Genomic DNA, 17,940 nt, shown 5'->3' with positions numbered 1-17,940 from the left:
ATAATTGCATTCTGCTTACCTAAATTACTCCTGATGTTTCAATTGCACTCTGTATTCTTCACTTCTCCCACAGTGTTTCTGTGAGCTATTAAACAGCTGCTGCATTCTACCCTAGAGAGACTATTCCGTTTCAGTGGTGGGCGAAGTGATCCCCTATATATTCCTTAACTAAGAGACTGTTTGTTATGAGACTCAGCATTCACAAAGTACTTTGAGACACTTGGACTAGAAATGCAGATATTTTTGCAATGCATCAGACATAGCAGATGTGGTAACCCTTTGTTTGACAAAACAATCACAGTATATAAATTCTCTATTGGCAGATTAACATAGCTAGTGTGAACTAGTTCAGGTTGTTCATTTAGCTCTATTGTATCCTTGCTCTCTCTTTTGTTGACTTTTTGCTCCCAGACTGTGTGTGTCTTTAGCCATAACTACCAATCAACATATTTGAAACATGCTTTAAATTTAGCACATTGTAAAAGATGAAAGTACTGTAAGTACTGTAAGAAGAACTAAATACTCCTTAATAAAGAACAGGTATACTTTTTGGGCTTGAAACCACCCCACAAAACCCCTTGGAGATACTGAGTGCTCCTACAAGAAATTATGATAGGAGTCCTATCTTTCAACTCTCTGTAGATTTTTTTAAAGGAACAGCATTAAGAGTTTTTGAGGAATAAAGCCATAGGCAGCCATGGATTTGTTGCAGAAATTTAGTTCCTCCTGAACAGGTTCAGGATTTGCTTTGGCCTGGTAACAGGAGGGTAGCTGCTTCAACTAGCAGCCTACATCCAGGTCACATATGAGCAAAGTTCCTCTGTTTAGTTGTAGGGGTGAGCCAAATACTTGGAACCACAGGGATAAATTTAAAATTTTCAACTGGATCTTAAGTTTAATGCAACCATAATAATATGTTTGTAACTTTAACAGAACAGAAATTACCTGAGGAATTCACCAGTTTTGTCTGTACTCTGCAGTGGTGCGGTGAGAGTGGCAAACAGCAGAACTCCATGGGCTGCACTTTATTCATGCTTGGCTTAGAAATATCCAGAGAAGTAGAAGAATCTCTTAGAAAACTGATGGAAGAAGTGGATAACAGCCTAACACTACCAGTTATTCCATTAGCTTAAGTGGCATATGTCTGTGCAGTGGATCTAAAGATCCTTAACCCAGCTGATGACTCATGGCAGGGTGTGTCGTGCATATGTGCGTGTTGTTCCACACGATGGAATTTGTTTATTCAGGTTACTTTTTTAAAAAGCTTAGGAAATTACACTGTAAAAGAACAGCTATAAAGAATATGACGGTTGCAAAATCAAGCTTTCAAGAGCCTTGGCAACCCTACGAACAGGATGCACCAGCAATCTTAATTCCACCATTTCCTATCTTTTCAGAATTTGACCTCCCGAATATCACAAGCCATAAAATGCTACCAGGCAGTTCCTGCATCAAATCCATCACTCCTAGTTGAGCTAGAGCATATTTTATAGAAAGCCATCCACTCTTGATTTAAAGACTGAGTATTGGAGAACCCACTACATCCCTAGGTAAGTTGCTCCAATGGTTAATTACCTTTATTTTTAGGAACTTGTGCCTTATTTCTAGTTGGAATTTATCTAGTTTAATCTTCTAGCCATTGGACCTTGTTATGCCTTTGTCTGCTAGATTAAAGAGCCCTCTACTATCAAAAATCTTCTCCTCATACAGATACTTATAGACCATGATCAAGTCACCTCTTAACCCTTTCTTTTTTAAGCTAAATAATGAAGGTCACAATTTTCTGATAGCCTTAGCCTGTAACTTAGAGACCACATACACCTGCCTCAGTGAAGTGCTTGAGATATAGGGATGAAGAGGCATTATGTATGTGCTAAGCATTAAATCCAGGAAAAATTATCCTTTGGGTGAGACCATGACCCTCAGTTCCGAGAAATCTAAGAGTATAAGAATGAAAATTCAAATGCTCAAAATATTCAAGCTATTTCCTACCCCTATGTAAAATCTGAACACTTCTGAAATTGTTTTAGAACAACAACAAGAAGAAGAGAAATATACACAATATATTATTCTTTCTGTGGAATTCACCACTTGAGAAGGTCATTTAGTCAACTACTGTAAGTGTAAAACAACTGTTTTAAAAGAGCTCTGAATACCTTTTGAAGGCTAACAACATTTGTAGTTATGCAAGCTAAAATAAGGGTAATCAAATCTCTTGCTTCTCACTATAAATTAACAACTTGCAGAGGGTAGAAAGTCAACATACAAGTGGGAAAGGATGGAGTTTGCCTACTGTAGTTATTGGCTCCACTGCTCATGGGTGGATTACAAGATTTAATGGTCCAATGGTCTGACCAGGACTGACAAATTCTAAAATCCTCCTAATCTCAGAGAACATTATTGTTCACTGTGCAGTACAGCAAAGAACAGAAATTAAGCTCCTTCAGTGCAGGTGATGAATAAGCCTATTCAGAAAGCCCGTGGAAGAGAGCCAGGGGTGAGAAATCAGATGACAGTCATTTTAATTCTTGTGAAGTTAATTTAATTCCCTGTTAGTTGATAAAATGTACTTACAGGTGGGAGTTACCAAAGCTTCAGCCACTCCAAGTAAAATGTACTGAGGAGCCAGATGAAAACAAGGCATGGAGGAAACTGGAAGCACCTTGCCTGACAGAGTCTGTTCCACCTGAGGGAAGCGTTTCCTGTGTATTTCAGAAAAGCCAGCGACCATCACAGACAGAGCCGCAGAGAGATGACCTACAACTGGGTAAATGGAGCAAATAGGGAGAGAGGCTTTTTGACAAGAATGAAGTTATAGGATTCCAGTATATTCAAGTGACGTATGATTTTAATGTATTCTTTTAAAAAACATGGTAACAAAATATAGTTCAGTGGGTTCTTAATTATCCATGCATACAGCATAACACATTTGCACAGCACTTCAGAACATAGATAAGAAGTGTTCTCTGCCCACAGGAGCTTACAGTCTAAACAAGATATGGCAAAGGGTGACAGCTGAGCACAGGGAGTTCAGCTTTGGAGGTCCCCAACTGTGAGAAAAGAGGAGGCATTTTTTAAAGAAGCATTTTAAAGGAGAGAGAAGGTGGTAAGTGGAGGAGGAAAAGGAGACTTTTGAAGGTATAAGGGATCACATGAGTGAAGGCATAAGGCAGGAGGAGAAGAGGGTGGGAGTAAGGTGAGAAGGCTACAAAGAGCATGGATACACTTTACACTGCCAGTGTACAAGGGATGTACCCATATGACCTGTGTCTTGTCAGCCCATTCATCAGATGTGGAAGAGCACAAGACCCACTTAGGACCACTCAGAGCTTTTTGAGGCTCTTATTAGACAGGTATAATTAGCGGCTCCATAGTTAAGGTTGCATTTAATTTAATTTGTAAAGGTGGTTTTAACCTCCTTTTACCCTGATTCTGAACTGCAATATACACTGTCAGACCCCTGGCATCCTCATGGAGCCCCCTCAACTTCAGTAAGGCTCCACATGGGTGCAGAAAATCTATTTAGTAGCTTATGAAGGAGGATATTATTTGGTCACACGGGTCACACAGGTTCTGTGACTTTAACAGGTCTCTGTGACTTCTTCAGCTTCAGTTTTAGCCCCAGGCAGCTGAGCTCTGGCTGTCAGCCCTGGGTGGCCAGGCTCTGGCTTCAGCTTGAGCCCCACCATGACCACACTCTGATTTTGTACCTTTTCCCCCATAACAGTTCCATGAATTTTGCTTAGTTTTACCCCAACAAAATTGTATTCATACTTATGAGTTAAGAGTTAAAATATCTTATTTAACATTACAGGACATAACTTTTTTGGGGGGGGGAGGGGGCGGCTTTAACTAGTTCACCCTTTTCACACTGTCCAAATACATATTAATGGAGCTTGGCTTGATCTGGGTGAATTCTACTGACCTAATCTTTTGAAAATACATTTATTAGAGATACACCTTTTTGCTATATTGTTTAACATTTTAAGATAAGGTGAGGCTGCAGTACTGGAAAAGAAAAGTAATCTCATTCTTAAATAACTGTATTTATTTTTGTTATAGTGAAGCAGAAGTTTTCATCTGAACCCAGATCCAGGCAATCCCCTTAAGTTTGGTTCTGAACAGAGAGGAAATGGCATAAAAACTATAATATGGATTTGAAAGTTCACAGCTCTCTAGTTTCCACTCATATCTCAAAGATCTTGATCACAAGAGATCACATGACTACAGCTGCCTCTGAGCATCCAATAGTGTCACTGGATGACTCATGAACCACTGTTAAATGCTGTCGTACTAGTGATTAAAAGTGGGGTCTGCTTCTCTACTCACCTTCCCCACCAGTGCAAGATAAGTGCAAAGTAGCTATAAAACACTATCCTTCTGACCTGGTGGTATTTGAAATGCTATGGACTACAACATAAGTGTGAGGGATGGTACTAGCAACAGTACTTATGCCACCCATTTATACTATTGGGTATCTATTGTGTAGACAGAAAGAAACTGTTGTAACTCCATAAATCTATATTGAGGCCCAAATTTTCAGAAGTGACCTCTAATTTTAGGTGCCCAATTTGGGACACCTGCATTTCACAGGTCCTGGGCACCTGCAACTCCAACTGACTTCATCTAGAATTGTGAAATTTCAATATCCCTGAGAATCAAGCCCTAAAATACCGGAGCTGGCTGCAAAAAATTTTATCGGCTTAGAATCATAACTTTTGACAGTTCAGGCCGAAATACCTGAGCTGTGTGCTAAGTTTTGCCTTGGTTTATGAAGCTTCATGCTGTTCTCTGTCCCAAAATTGTTCACCTTCTGCAGTACAATATTCAAAGGATGGTTGTTTCTGAGACTGTTTAAATTATACCAAAGTCAAGATTATACCGAAGTTGAGACAAAAAGAGATAGAACATTGAAGGTTTTGGTATCCACATGACCCAAAAAGTCAAGTCCTTGTGTGGTCTCCTTTCCCCCAGCAAAACTCCTTTCTAACCCCTGCCATCAGTCTGAAATTTTCCTGCATTTCTAGAACTCATAATACACATTTTTAAAAACAAAAACTGCATTCTGGGAAGATTTTATCATTGATTAAGGCCCCTTTAGTGTTTATTAGGAACCTGGATGAATTATTGCTTGAAAATCAATGACAGGAGAGCATTTTATAGCAGATGCATCATGTCAAGGATAGGTATAAAGCCCTCAAGGAGCTTCTTGCAATCTATTATGTCAAAAGTTCCCCAAATAAAAAGCTATGTTAGTGTTGGGCAAGCCACAGAGGATTCAGACAGACAAATATTACTACTTGGTATTTTATATATAGTGTTTTTCACCCTAGGTCTCAAACTACTTCATAAATACTTATTTAATACCTGAATACCCTACTATGTTAGGTATTCCAGGAAGACTGAAGTTAAGAGACTTGCCCAGGATCACAAATCTGATAGAGCCAGGAACAGAGAAACCAAGAGAGACCCAGCTTCCACTCATCTCTTCTAGCCACTGGACCTCATTCCCATATCTAACTCCCCCCCCACCACACACACACAAAGAAGAGGTTTTGGATACTTATCCAAAACTTGGATTTAATACTTATGACAGCAGGTTGTCTTGAACCCTTCAATCATTCTTATGATTTTTGTCTGAACCCTCTCCAATTTTTCAAAGTACTTCTTGAATTGTTGACACCAAAAATGGGCACTATATTCCAGTGCCTAATAAAGAGAGAATATAACCACCTTACTCCTACGCCATATTCCCCTGTTTATACATCCACAGAACTCATTAATCTTTTTGGCTACAGTGTAGCACAGAGAGCTAATGTTCAGCTGATTGTCCACCATGACCCCAACTCCTTTTTAAAGTTACTGCTTTCCAGGATACAGTTTCCATCCAGTAAGTATGGGTAATGTTCTTTGTTCTTAGATGTACAATAGTACATTCGTTAGTATTAAAACACATAGTATTTGCTTGCACTCAAATTACCAAGTGATTGATACAGCTCTATATCAGTAACCCATCCTCTTCACTATTTACCACTCCCCCAATCTTTCTGTCATCTGCAAATGTTCAGTGATGACGTTTTGTTTCCTTCTAGGTCATTGATAAAAATATTAAATAGCATAGTGCCAAGAACCAATCCCTGAGGGACACCACTACAAACACATCTAGTTCCTGAAGATTCTGCATTTATGATTATATTTTGACCTTTGAATTAGCCAGTTTTTAATCCATTTGCTGTGTGCCATCATTCTAATTTCTGAATCAAAATATCATGCGGTTCAGGTCAAATGTCTTACAAAGCCTAAGTACAACACATCAACACCATAACCTTTATCAACCAAACTTGTAATCATATTTTTAAAAAAATATATCAAGTTAGTTTGACAGGATCTGTTTTCCATAAACCCATCTTGACTAGCATTAATGTTACCTTCCTTTAATTATTTATTAATGAACTCCTGTATCAACTGTTCCATTAATTTGCCTGGGTTCGATGCCATGCTGACAGGCCTACTGTTATCTGGGTCATTCCATTTACCCTTTTTAATTATTAGAACATTAGCTTTCTTTCAATCCTCTGGAACTTTTATAGTGTTCCAAAAGTTATAGAAAATTATCGCTAATAGTTCAGAGAGCTCCTCAGCCAGCTCTTTTAAAATTCCTGGAAGCAAGTTATCTTGATCTGCTGATATAAAAATGTTTAGCATTAGCAGCAGCTGTTTTACATCCTCCTTAGTTACTGATGGAATGGAAAGTAATAAACCATCTGGCTTTTCCCCAAATATAAAACAAATATTTATTGAACACTTCTGCTTTTCTGCATTATTATTGACAATTCTACCTTTTTCATCTAGAAATGGACCTGTACCATGGTTAGAATTTCTCTTATTCCTAATATACTTAAAAATAAAATAATGTCCTTACTCTGCTAGCCAGAGAGTTTGCCTTGTGTCCTTTTGCTTCCCTTGGCAATTTTCTATAATTCCTAACTTCTGGTTTATAGTCATTACTATCAATGCTTCTTCCATTTGTTATATGTTGTTCTTATTATAACTGCTTTCCCTTTCCCTTTAAGCCATTTTTTAAAAGTATGGCCTTTTTGCTTGATTGTGACTTTTTGGATATCTAGTAAAATGTTCTTAAACAATCCCCAATTATCATTTACATTTTTCTGTTTAAATTATTTCTCCCAATTGATTTAACTCATAGTTCGTTTTAGATTTATGAAATTTGACCTTTTAAAGCACCAAGTATATTTATTAATTGTTTGGACTTGATTAAATTTATGTGCAAGCAGAATAAAGTCATGATCACTAGTACCCTAAGCTACCACTAATATTTAGTTCTGTGATCAATTCCTCTTTATTTATCAAGACAAAGTCTAATATAAAATTCCCTCTGTGCTGGATGCAACACTTCTTGAGTTAGGAAATTGTCATCTATAATTACTTAGAAATTCCAAAGGTGTTTTCATAGTGGCAGGCTGAGACCTCCTTCAAACATCACTCAAGGACTGGCTACATGGTAGGGTAGTGCACACAAGCTTGCTAAGCAGAAACAACCTGCATAGACACTGCTACAGTGCAGTGAAAGCCACGGAGATAAACTGGCCACCAGGAAATTTAGACTAGAAATTAGACGAAGGTTTCTAATCATCAGAGGATTGAAGTTTTGGAACAGCCTTCCAAGGGAAGCAGTGGGGGCAAAAGATCTATCTGGCTTTAAGATTAAACTCGATAAGTTTATGGAGGAGATGGTATGATGGGATAACATGGTTTTGGTAATTAAATATTCATGGTAAATAGGCCCGATGGTATATTAGATGGGGTGGGATCTAAGTTACCCAGGAAAGAATTTTCTGTGTATCTGGCTGATGAATCCTGCCCATATGCTCAGGGTTTAGCTGATTGCCATATTTGGGGTCGGGAAGGAATTTTCCTCCTGGGCAGATTGGAAGAGGCCCTGGAGGTTTCTTGCCTTCCTCTGTAGCATGGGGCACGGGTCACTTGCTGGAGCATTCTCTGCTCCTTGAAGTCTTTAAACCACGATTTGAGGACTTCAATAGCACAGACATAGGTGAGAGGTTTTTTGCAGGAGTGGTGGGTAAAATTCTGTGGCCTGTTGTGCAGGAGGTCAGACTAGATGATCATAATGGTCCCTTCTGACCTAAATATCTATGAATCTATGAGCGTGGCTTAGCATACTGCTCTTTCATGGACAGCTGGAGAGGATGCTTCTGAAAAATGACCCAACTGGTCAGGGAAATGTTGTGCTCCTACTATGAGGCCAGGGGTTAGCTGTGGGTAATAAATGCATTGTTACCAAGAAGACTACTAAAATATGTTTGTGTATTGAGTTTTATGAGGAATTTACATGGGGAGCTGTTCCTCAATGAAAATTTTTAGTCAGTTTTACCAAAAAAATTTATTGAGGTAACAAATAACATAGGTAACAAATTATATTAATTGAACAACAACAATTAAACATGAACACAGTACAAATTTAAGACCAACGGAACTATAACATTGCCAAACTATGGAGTGCTCACAATCTCCTGTAAGCGATGATGTGTTTGAAAGTGTTCTTCTCCATCTCCAGGAAGTTGGTGGGGTGGTATTAGTAGCCAACATTTAGTGTGACCACTAGGGGGCATAGAACAAGGAGGTAAGACTGTGTAGGAAATAAAGTCAGTCTTCTTTTGCATTCACTCCAACTACGGGTGAGTCTCTAATCTCTACCTCGTGTCAGAGTGGGATTAAATAAACATCCATAAGATCACAGAACACCCCTACGAAAAGCGGGGGAAAGGAAACAGAGAAACATGCCCTCCAGACAAGCCAGAACAGGCAAAAAACTGCACAGAGCTGGGAGAAAAGGCAAAGAAGCCTGAAAACACAAAACCTAGAGAAACCTGTTACAGTGAGTCCAGGCTGCAACAGTAAGTGAGGGTCAGAACATGAAGCTAAAGCTAGGGACACAGCAACAACTCCCTTAAAGGGCCACATCACCTCAATCCACAGAGGCAAGAATAAAGGGGGCGGGGGTGGAAACACACGATAGTCTGGTAAAGTAATAGAAGTGGCTACATTTTACCCAGCATTTTTTAAAATCCCACCCCCAGCAGAATTTGATTTTCATTACCCTGAAGGATGGCCACTTTGGATAAGCAGATTCCAGACGTTTGGTCAGAATTCCAGTTTACATCAGCAATTAGAGGAGAAACAAGTTAATACCCTGCTGTATACAATGGGATCTGTAGACGAGAATATTATCTTTCCCAGGAGCCTCACAGCAGCTCAGTTGAAGTAGTTCAATACAGTTGAACAACTGGAGAAGTATTTCTTGCCACACCACAATGTAATTTTGAGCAGGCACCATTTCACTTATACAAGCAAGAGAAGGGGGAGTCAGTGAATGATTTCATAAACAGCCCTGCACAACTTAATCCAGTGCTGTGGCTATGGGGAGATGAGTGAAGAATTTATCAGAGACAGGCTTATTCAAGGGCTGAGGGACAGCCAACTATCAGAAACACTTCAAAATGATCCTAACCTCATACTAGAAAAAGTCAAGAACATAGTCCTGCAAAGTCAATACATAAAGAAGCAAGAGATTCTTCTCAGGAGTAACTTTGAGGAAGAATGCACCGTAGATACCACAGACATTGGGAGGAAAATATCTCAGGATGCCCAGAAACCTAACTTACCCAGACCAGTACAAATACAAAGGGACCCAGAGAGAGCGATTGCTAACATGGAGTAAAGAAAAGGAATACAGCAAGAGCATGAAAGAATGCCCATGGTGTGGCAAACCACCGCACAGCAAACAGCTTTGACCAGCAAGAACACCACATGCAGGAAAGGTCTTTTAAAAAGGGACATTTATGCAGCAGTCTGCCAGTCTAAACATATGGTTACACCTGTCTTTCAAGAACATGACTCAGAAGACACTCCTACTTTGGAGCCATAGGAGATGACCAAAAAGAACCACAATTGATCATCAGGAATTGCCTTGGGAAAATATAAAGCAAACTCCAAAATAGACAGGAGTTGATGTAAGTGATTCCAGAATCGTTTTTTCAGTAGGATGAAACCATGAACATGTCAAGAACTAACAAAAAGATATTGAAAGTCCTAGGTCAGTCCCCATTAAATGTGAAAGGAAAATTTTTGACCACTGAAACTCAGAAAGAAAGAAGACTATATCCAAAGAGGTCTACATTGTAGATGGCCTATGCACTGTGCTACTAGCCACCTACCAATCATAGCCCTAGAACCTGAGATCAGGAAGAGGTTCCCAAAATTATTCCAAGAACTGGGGGAAATGGAGGGAGAAACCACATTAAACTTATACCATTTGCTCTGTCAACATCTAGTAGAGTCCCCCTCCCATTACTGCCCAGGGTGAAAGAAGAGTTCAGCTGCATAGATCAGATGGGTGTAATTTCCAGAATAGACACTCCACCTGAATGGTGTGCTGGCATGGTAGTGGTCCCAAAGCCAAATGACAAAGAGTGGGATCTGTGTAAACCTTACCAAGATCAATAAGAATATCTGCAGAGAGCAACATGTACTCCTATATGTTGAACACAGTCTTGGATAACTTACTGAAACAGATGTCTTAAAATTGGATACTCCATCTGGGTTTTGGCAGATACCACTTGCTGCAGAATCTGCAATGCTAATGATCTTCATGATACCTTTTGGAAAGTTTTGTTTCAATAGGCTACCATTTGGAATACCATCTGCTCCTGAACACTTCCAGAGGACAATGTCAACTCCTGGAAGGGGCTTTCTGCCAAATGGATCCTTATCTTGTTATTTACTGATCGACCCTACATGACCAACATCTGTTTGCAGTCCTGGAAAAACTGGAGAAAGCAGGACTAACACTTAATGACAAATGCAAATTGTAAAAAGACAGAATCTCATTTCTAGGCCACATCATTGATGGGCAAGGATCAGATCAGATCCAGAGAAAGTGCTTTACACAGGTAAAGGAGCCTCAAAGTGTCAGTGAAGTTTGTTGATTCCTGGGTATGGTGACACTCCTCGGAAAATTTCTACTTCACCTGGTGGTGAGTTTGAAGCCATTATAAGATCTCATGAATTCACAAAATGCTTGGTATTGGGGAACTAAACAGAGTCAGACATTCAGAGAAACAAAGCAAGACCTGAACAATACATGAGTTTGGGTCCTATGTTGTCAAGGTTCCTCCCCCACTCTGAACTGTAGGGTACAGATGTGGGGACCTGCACGAAAAACCTCCTAAGCTTATCTTTACCAGCTTAGGTCAAAACTTCCCCAAGGTACAAAATATTCCACCCATTGTCCTTGGACTGGCCGCTACCACCACCAAACTAATACTGGTTACTGGGGAAGAGCTGTTTGGACGCATCTTTCCCCCCAAAATACTTCCCAAAACCTTGCACCCCACTTCCTGGACAAGGTTTGGTAAAAAAGCCTCACCAATTTGCCTAGGTGACTACAGACCCAGACCCTTGGATCTTAAGAACAATGAACAATCCTCCCAACACTTGCACCCCCCCTTTCCTGGGAAATGTTGGATAAAAAGCCTCACCAATTTGCATAGGTGACCACAGACCCAAACCCTTGGATCTGAGAACAATGAAAAAGCATTCAGTTTTCTTACAAGAAGACTTTTAATAAAAATAGAAGTAAATAGAAATAAAGAAATCCCCCCTGTAAAATCAGGATGGTAGATACCTTACAGGGTAATTAGATTCAAAAACATAGAGAACCCCTCTAGGCAAAACCTTAAGTTACAAAAAAGATACACAGACAGAAATAGTTATTCTATTCAGCACAGTTCTTTTCTCAGCCATTTAAAGAATTTCATAATCTAACATGTACCTAGCTAGATTACTTACTAAAAGTTCTAAGACTCCATTCCTGGTCTATCCCCGACAAAGACAGAATATAGACAGACTCACAGACCCTTTGTTTCTCTCCCTCCTCCCAGCTTTTGAAAGTATCTTGTCTCCTCATTGGTCATTTTGGTCAGGTGCCAGCAAGGTTACCTTTAGCTTCTTAACCCTTTACAGGTGAGAGGAGCTTTCCCCTGGCCAGGAGAGATTTCAAAGGGGTTTACCCTTCCCTTTATATTTATGACATATGTAAGCCAAATAAAACCACCACAGTTTCAGCTGATGCCTCATCTTATGGGATGGGGCAGTCCTCCTTCAGGAACAATCACCACTGTGGGGTGCCCAGAAGCATGTGTCTCATGAGCACTAACCAATACAGAGCAGCACTGCACAAACAGAAAAAGCAGCCCTAGCCACTGCATAAGCTTGTGAACATCTCTGACCATAATCCTCAGTTTTCCTCTCGGATCCTTGAGGGTCTACATAGCTCACAGAAGCGAGCTTCCCAGCCTGGGTCAATAGACTTGGGTTTGCAGGGCTTGTGCTCTAAAAACAGCTGTGTAGACAGCGCTTTGAAGTTGTGGCTCAGGCTGGAGCTTGGCTCTGAAGCGTGGGGGTCAGGACGTGGTCTTGACCTTTGTAACAAAAGGTGCTCCATCACAGCTGTTTGCCTCTGCATTGTGTCCTTTTCTAGGGTCAACTACTCCATTTTGAGCCTTTATAATTGCTCCAGGAAACCTTTTCTCCACACTTCCCCCTTTGCAGTCCCTCATTTCTTGAGCATATCCTTGTGTCCTTTCCCCCCCTCCCCTCAGAGGTTTGTCAGCCTCTCAGCAGGTGAGAAGTCCCCTGTATGCATGGAGCAGCGTGTTACGGGTGCTAAGGGAAGTCAGAAAAAGCACAAGTACGTACTGTAGCACCCCTAGTCTCCAGGCTGACAATGATAAAATGTTGTTTTGCCTCGCAATTTTGGAATGTGGAATTCTCTTCCCACTCTGGCTCATTTTGAGATGGTAAGACATTTTCCAAATTACTTCCCTCTTGTATAGGACCCCTTTAAAAATGCTGGGTGGGTGAAGGGGTCAGCAAGGGCTGGATTGTTAATTACAAGTGCACCTCTGCTGGCTGTCCTTCTGTTGGTGGATGTTACCCTCAGGCAGGTCCCCAGGAGACATAGAAGAGACTTGTTCAGAAAGGCAATGGGCAAACCCAGAAGATATGCAGTGCTGCTCTTGACCAGGAAGATATCCCTCCCAGCTGGTGCAAGAGTAGAAGGGAAACACTAGTTGTATAAGCAGTCTTGAGAGAACTACTTTGCCTTGCAATGTGCATGCCAAAATAGGGCTTTGGCTTTGACTTAAATTCTCTTTTATGACACTCACCAGTCAGCATAAAGTATACTGCAAAATAAATAGAAACCAGCAATAATTGCTCTAATTCCAAGGAGTTCTGATAACCATGAATGCCTTAAAACTCCCCATGCATTTACCTCAAAATTTCAAGTTCGCTAAAAGCTGAGGGCATTAATGACAGTGTGAGCCAAGCACAAGGGATGCTGCTGTGGATGATGGGGGAGGAAAGGAGAACATCTCAGGAAGGGGGAAAATGAAGCAGCAAGTGTTGCTGATGGTTGTGGGATTTAATACTCCAAGGAAATAAAAAACTCTCTCTTTAAATCTGTGGCACAAATGCCATTGAGCAAGCTGCAGCTTGAAGGGGTTAAAAATCCAGCAGAAAGAGAAAGGCTACTGTTGTTACCTGACATGGCAATGGATAGCTGGTACCCAGAAAAAAAGTTGTTTGAATTCCTCTGTATTGTTGTGCTATAATACAGCACACAATAATTAGTGGTACAACTCTCATCCACTGCATTTTCAGGTTGGCTGCTGGTAGAGCTCTCTCTTCAACAGCAGTTTCAGTATGGCTAGCCACATGGAGTTCTTGTATAATCTCTGAATCTGCTGTGTCGTACTGTTCTTGGGTGCCCAGAAAAATCTCTTCCTGATCAGACCTCCTCCTACACATGGGGTCAAGGGCCCTTTCCATATAGTCTTCGACACTTTGTGGAAAACTATCTGCCATATCATTCTTGGGAGTGCTGGTAGCATTGCTTGTAAAAATGCCAGCCAGGTCATTGTAGTATGGGCGGGTAGTGGGAGCATTACCGGAGGCCCCACTCTTGTTTCTTGCTTTCGGGTACCTCTGCTGGAGCTGCTTTGCTTTGACTTGGCACTGAAACCAGCCTTGGGAGCATGCTGGTCTTCATTTGGTCTGACTGTGTCCTGAAGAGGTTTGCATTCCGGTAACTTTGTCGAATGGGACTAGCTCTCTGAAAAGGTCAATCAAGTCCAGGAGCTCTGCAGCGGTCTGTAGGGAAGCATGGGTGCTTTAATGGGTTTGTGACCTTACCACTACCTGGTATTGGGACAGGACACTTCTGACTGCATGCCATCATTTAAAGGCAGAGAGGACATCTGGCCAAGATGACCCCGAAGCAGTGGCTGGTATAGAAAGAGGCCAATCCAGGTGTGGGATAGCAGTTGGAGTACTGCCAGAAATGGAGTAGTTAGACAAATTCAGACTGGAACAGTGAGGGTAACAAGGTATTGGGACAACTTACCAAGGGTTGTGGGGGATTGTTCATGACTGGCAATTTTAAAATCAAAATTAGTAGGTTTTTTCCCTAAAAGATCTGTTCTAGTTCAAAGAGAAATTCATTCAGGGCAGTCCTATGTTATGTAGGAGGTCAGACTAGATGATCACTGTGGTCCCTTCTGGCCTTAGAATTGATGAATGTGTAGCATGAACCATGATGCTAACAAACACACTCTGAAGTGGAGTTACTCCTGTTCCAAAGGGGATTAATTACTGTGAACTAAAATGCTGAATAATTCACTTTAAAAAAAATGCTGTGTGTGGACACAAGGCACTTGAAGGTGAATAAACTGAAATTAATGTGATGTGTGATCCCTGTGTAGCCACGCCCTTAGGGACAGAAGAGCAGGGCTTTAGCTGAGGTTTTTCCAAGAGAAAGACACCTGAGTGCAGTTTGTGATCTTTGTTCAAAGGAAAAGAACTTGTGCACATCCTGTAAACAAATTGCACTAATATCTTGATTCTGCCTTACCTATTTTCCGGTGGGAAAACTTTTGCCTGCAAAATTAAAGAATCCTCTAACAAAAATCTCTAAGAGCCCTAAAGTATGTTATTACCTGGCAAAGAGACAACATTTCCTACCTCTAGTTGAGTCTGTAATGCATTAAATATCAACCTAATCTAAGAATTACTATGTAGTCCATCTAATCCAGTCTTATCTGCAACATCAGCCAATTCCAGTTGCTTCAGAGGAAGATGCATGAAATCCTACAGTAAGCAATTATGGAATAGAGAAAGTTTATTCCTAACTCCCCTTTAAATCCTGCAGCAGAAGGATTAATATCACTTTTTTTAAAAAAATCCTTATTGTACATCTGGATATTATCATTATCCACATATATGGCCAATTCTTTTTTGAATCCTTGTCACTTTATTGAATCAAGAAATATAAGAATTCCACATATATGAGAAATAATCTTAAAGAAATTGGCTGAATACGTACACGTCTCAGAGAGAGGTTCAGGTTCACAATAAGTTTGGGGCTAAGATTTAGGGCCACTAATTTTTCATATCAGTTCATTCATCCCTAATTTATAAAAAAAAACAATGTTTTTGGAAGATCTAATATAGTCTGTTGAGTAAATAGAATTTTTAAACATTCTGCATATAAGGATTTACATGACAAACCACAATAGTTCCAAAGGTAATGTTACTGTCGGATTAATAATGCATAGTTTATATTATTTATGCAGTTACATCTTTAAAGATTTTTAGTCTTTAGCCAGGTTCTTTGATATTAACCTGATCACGAATAAGTAATATATAATGTACTAGGTTAATGTTTTATTGTAACTTTGTCAATTTTTTTTTAAAGTTTCTTTAATATCGCTGTTATTGGGTTTCTTTTCTGTTATGAAATTTGCATTTGAATGCATTAGGACCTGGCTTAAAACCAAAAGCCTATTTACACTTTCAATTTTGCTCCTGCAAATAATTGTGAACCTAATTAACTTTTGGCACAAAATGCTGGCACTTACAGCTCTAGCAGATTTGCAGGTGCAATCATGAGTTAGATATCTAACAGACATTGCTTGCACCCACAGTTAATTGCACCTCAAGTTATTTGTGGGCACAAAACGGGAGGCTATTTTTAAAAATGGAACCATTAAGAATAAGCTACCTCATGTATTCTGCAGCAGGAAAGCACAATAGGATAGTACCCTAGCACACATTTGGAATTTCCATGGTTTTAAGGAAACCATTATTATCTGAATGTACTTTTTGTGGTTTAATGTAGATTTTTTTTAAAACCAGGGTTAATTGCGACCTGCTGGGTTATACGCTTCTAGTTTGTGTAAGACTTAATAACAGCCTTAATTGGTCTAACTTTAGTCAGATTAATACTTCTGCGTTTCAGCACTGACTGTGTTCCATGCCACAGGGCACTGCATTAATACAGAAGAGGAAATACTGGTTTATGAACAGTTTTGTCTGAAAAGTTTATATTGCAGGGTGGATGATAAACCAAACAGGAATAGAGTTCGCTTTGTCTGGAAATCCTTCTGACTGAAGACAGATTTAAATAATGGGTGAACACTGTTCTTCTCAGATATGAACTGACAAGGGATGAGTCCCAAAATTGCAAAATTTGTCTCTAGTTGTGAAATGCCCCAACATTTAGGGAGAGATTTAGAATCATAGTTATTGCTTGACCTCTTACAGAAATAGAGCCTATTGGGAAATTCATATTTTGATCCAGATTTAGACTGGAGAAGGTAGCCGAGACACTAGGCCTGACGAGCTCTGACTCTCAATTGGACTGCCCCATCGACCCAAACAAGAATGGCTTTTGCTCACTTTGAACTGTAACTGTTATAGCCTCTGTACCTAGACCAGCTGCAAACTTTTCCTTTCCTATCAGCCCCATTAAAATACCCTTTCACTTAGGCATTTGTCTGAGTGGTTATTGGTCCCCACCAGGGCTATTGCCTACAAGGGCTAGCGGCTGAAGCACCTACATTGGTTGCCTCTGAGTTATGTACCCCAAGCACACAACTGGCACCCGAGGACTTTGTTGTATTCTAGCACTCAGCAGCCACAACCATTACAAATTTGTAAATGTTTCATGGTTATATTTACAGAGGGTAAGACAAGACAACTTTTCATACTTGGAAAACCAGGCAATATAGAAATCAAACTGGAACTAGCAGAAACCTTTTAGGTGGTAAGCAAATTCTCACCCAGGGACTCAGGAGTGTCCCTCTAGTACATCTTTGAGTGCTTTGTCTCAAAACTTTGTCAGTTTTTAGTGGCTCAAGGCAAAATGATTTTCCCCAACCTATCTCTAAATGGAGGTGGAGATGTTTTCTTAATTACCAGCATGTTTTCTTGGCTCAGTTACAGCCAATCACTTCAAGCGGTATCCACCTTGGGGACAACCTCAGAACAGTTGGCTTTCCATCTCTGTGTTCATAATTCCAAATACACTGATCACGTCATCCAGCAAGTGCACACTTCTTATCCATCAGCTAGTTTACTATTTCAATCAGGAATGAAATGCAGATGAAGACCATATACATATGTATTCATACTCACTAATGTAAACTGTTGGAAAGCGTCTGCCTCTCTTGGAACTCAATAGATGAGTATTGATGCATTCCAAAACAGGAGCAAGAATTAATAAGGGTATGATGCTTATCACATTCATTGCTGCAATTGGCAAGAGAAATCCATTCAAATTCAAGTTGGAATTCATGGTCTGGAGATAATATCCTGAAGGAATCTGCATTGGGGAAAAACCCTGTTTATTAGTATACTACTTTTAGGCTTTTTTGCAGGGACAAAATTCTAATATATTTGAAAACCTCTTCCAGATGGATCTTTTTCCATCTTCTCTTCTCCAAGTTGAAATGACAGTAAACCAAATATTTGCAGACCTGTTACTAGACTCTCAAAGGG

General features: G+C 40.1%; 1 protein-coding gene across 1 annotated transcript in view; it reads right to left on the bottom strand.

The window, feature by feature from the left end:
- SLC15A5 (solute carrier family 15 member 5) overlaps nucleotides 1-17,940 on the bottom strand; it is a 65,974-nt gene that overhangs the window by 20,993 nt on the left and 27,041 nt on the right. Inside the window, exons 6-7 of the mRNA XM_073329880.2 lie at nucleotides 17,578-17,764; nucleotides 2,575-2,763 (exon numbers count right to left, since the gene is read on the bottom strand). Coding sequence (XP_073185981.2) covers nucleotides 2,575-2,763; nucleotides 17,578-17,764 — 376 coding nt within the window. The remainder of the gene's footprint in view (nucleotides 1-2,574; nucleotides 2,764-17,577; nucleotides 17,765-17,940) is intronic.

This window comes from Lepidochelys kempii, chromosome 1 (assembly GCF_965140285.1).
Source record: "Lepidochelys kempii isolate rLepKem1 chromosome 1, rLepKem1.hap1, whole genome shotgun sequence".
NCBI classification, from domain to species: Eukaryota; Metazoa; Chordata; order Testudines; family Cheloniidae; genus Lepidochelys; species Lepidochelys kempii.
The sequence above is the reverse complement of the archived record's forward strand: the minus strand, read 5'-3'. Positions and strand labels throughout refer to the sequence as shown.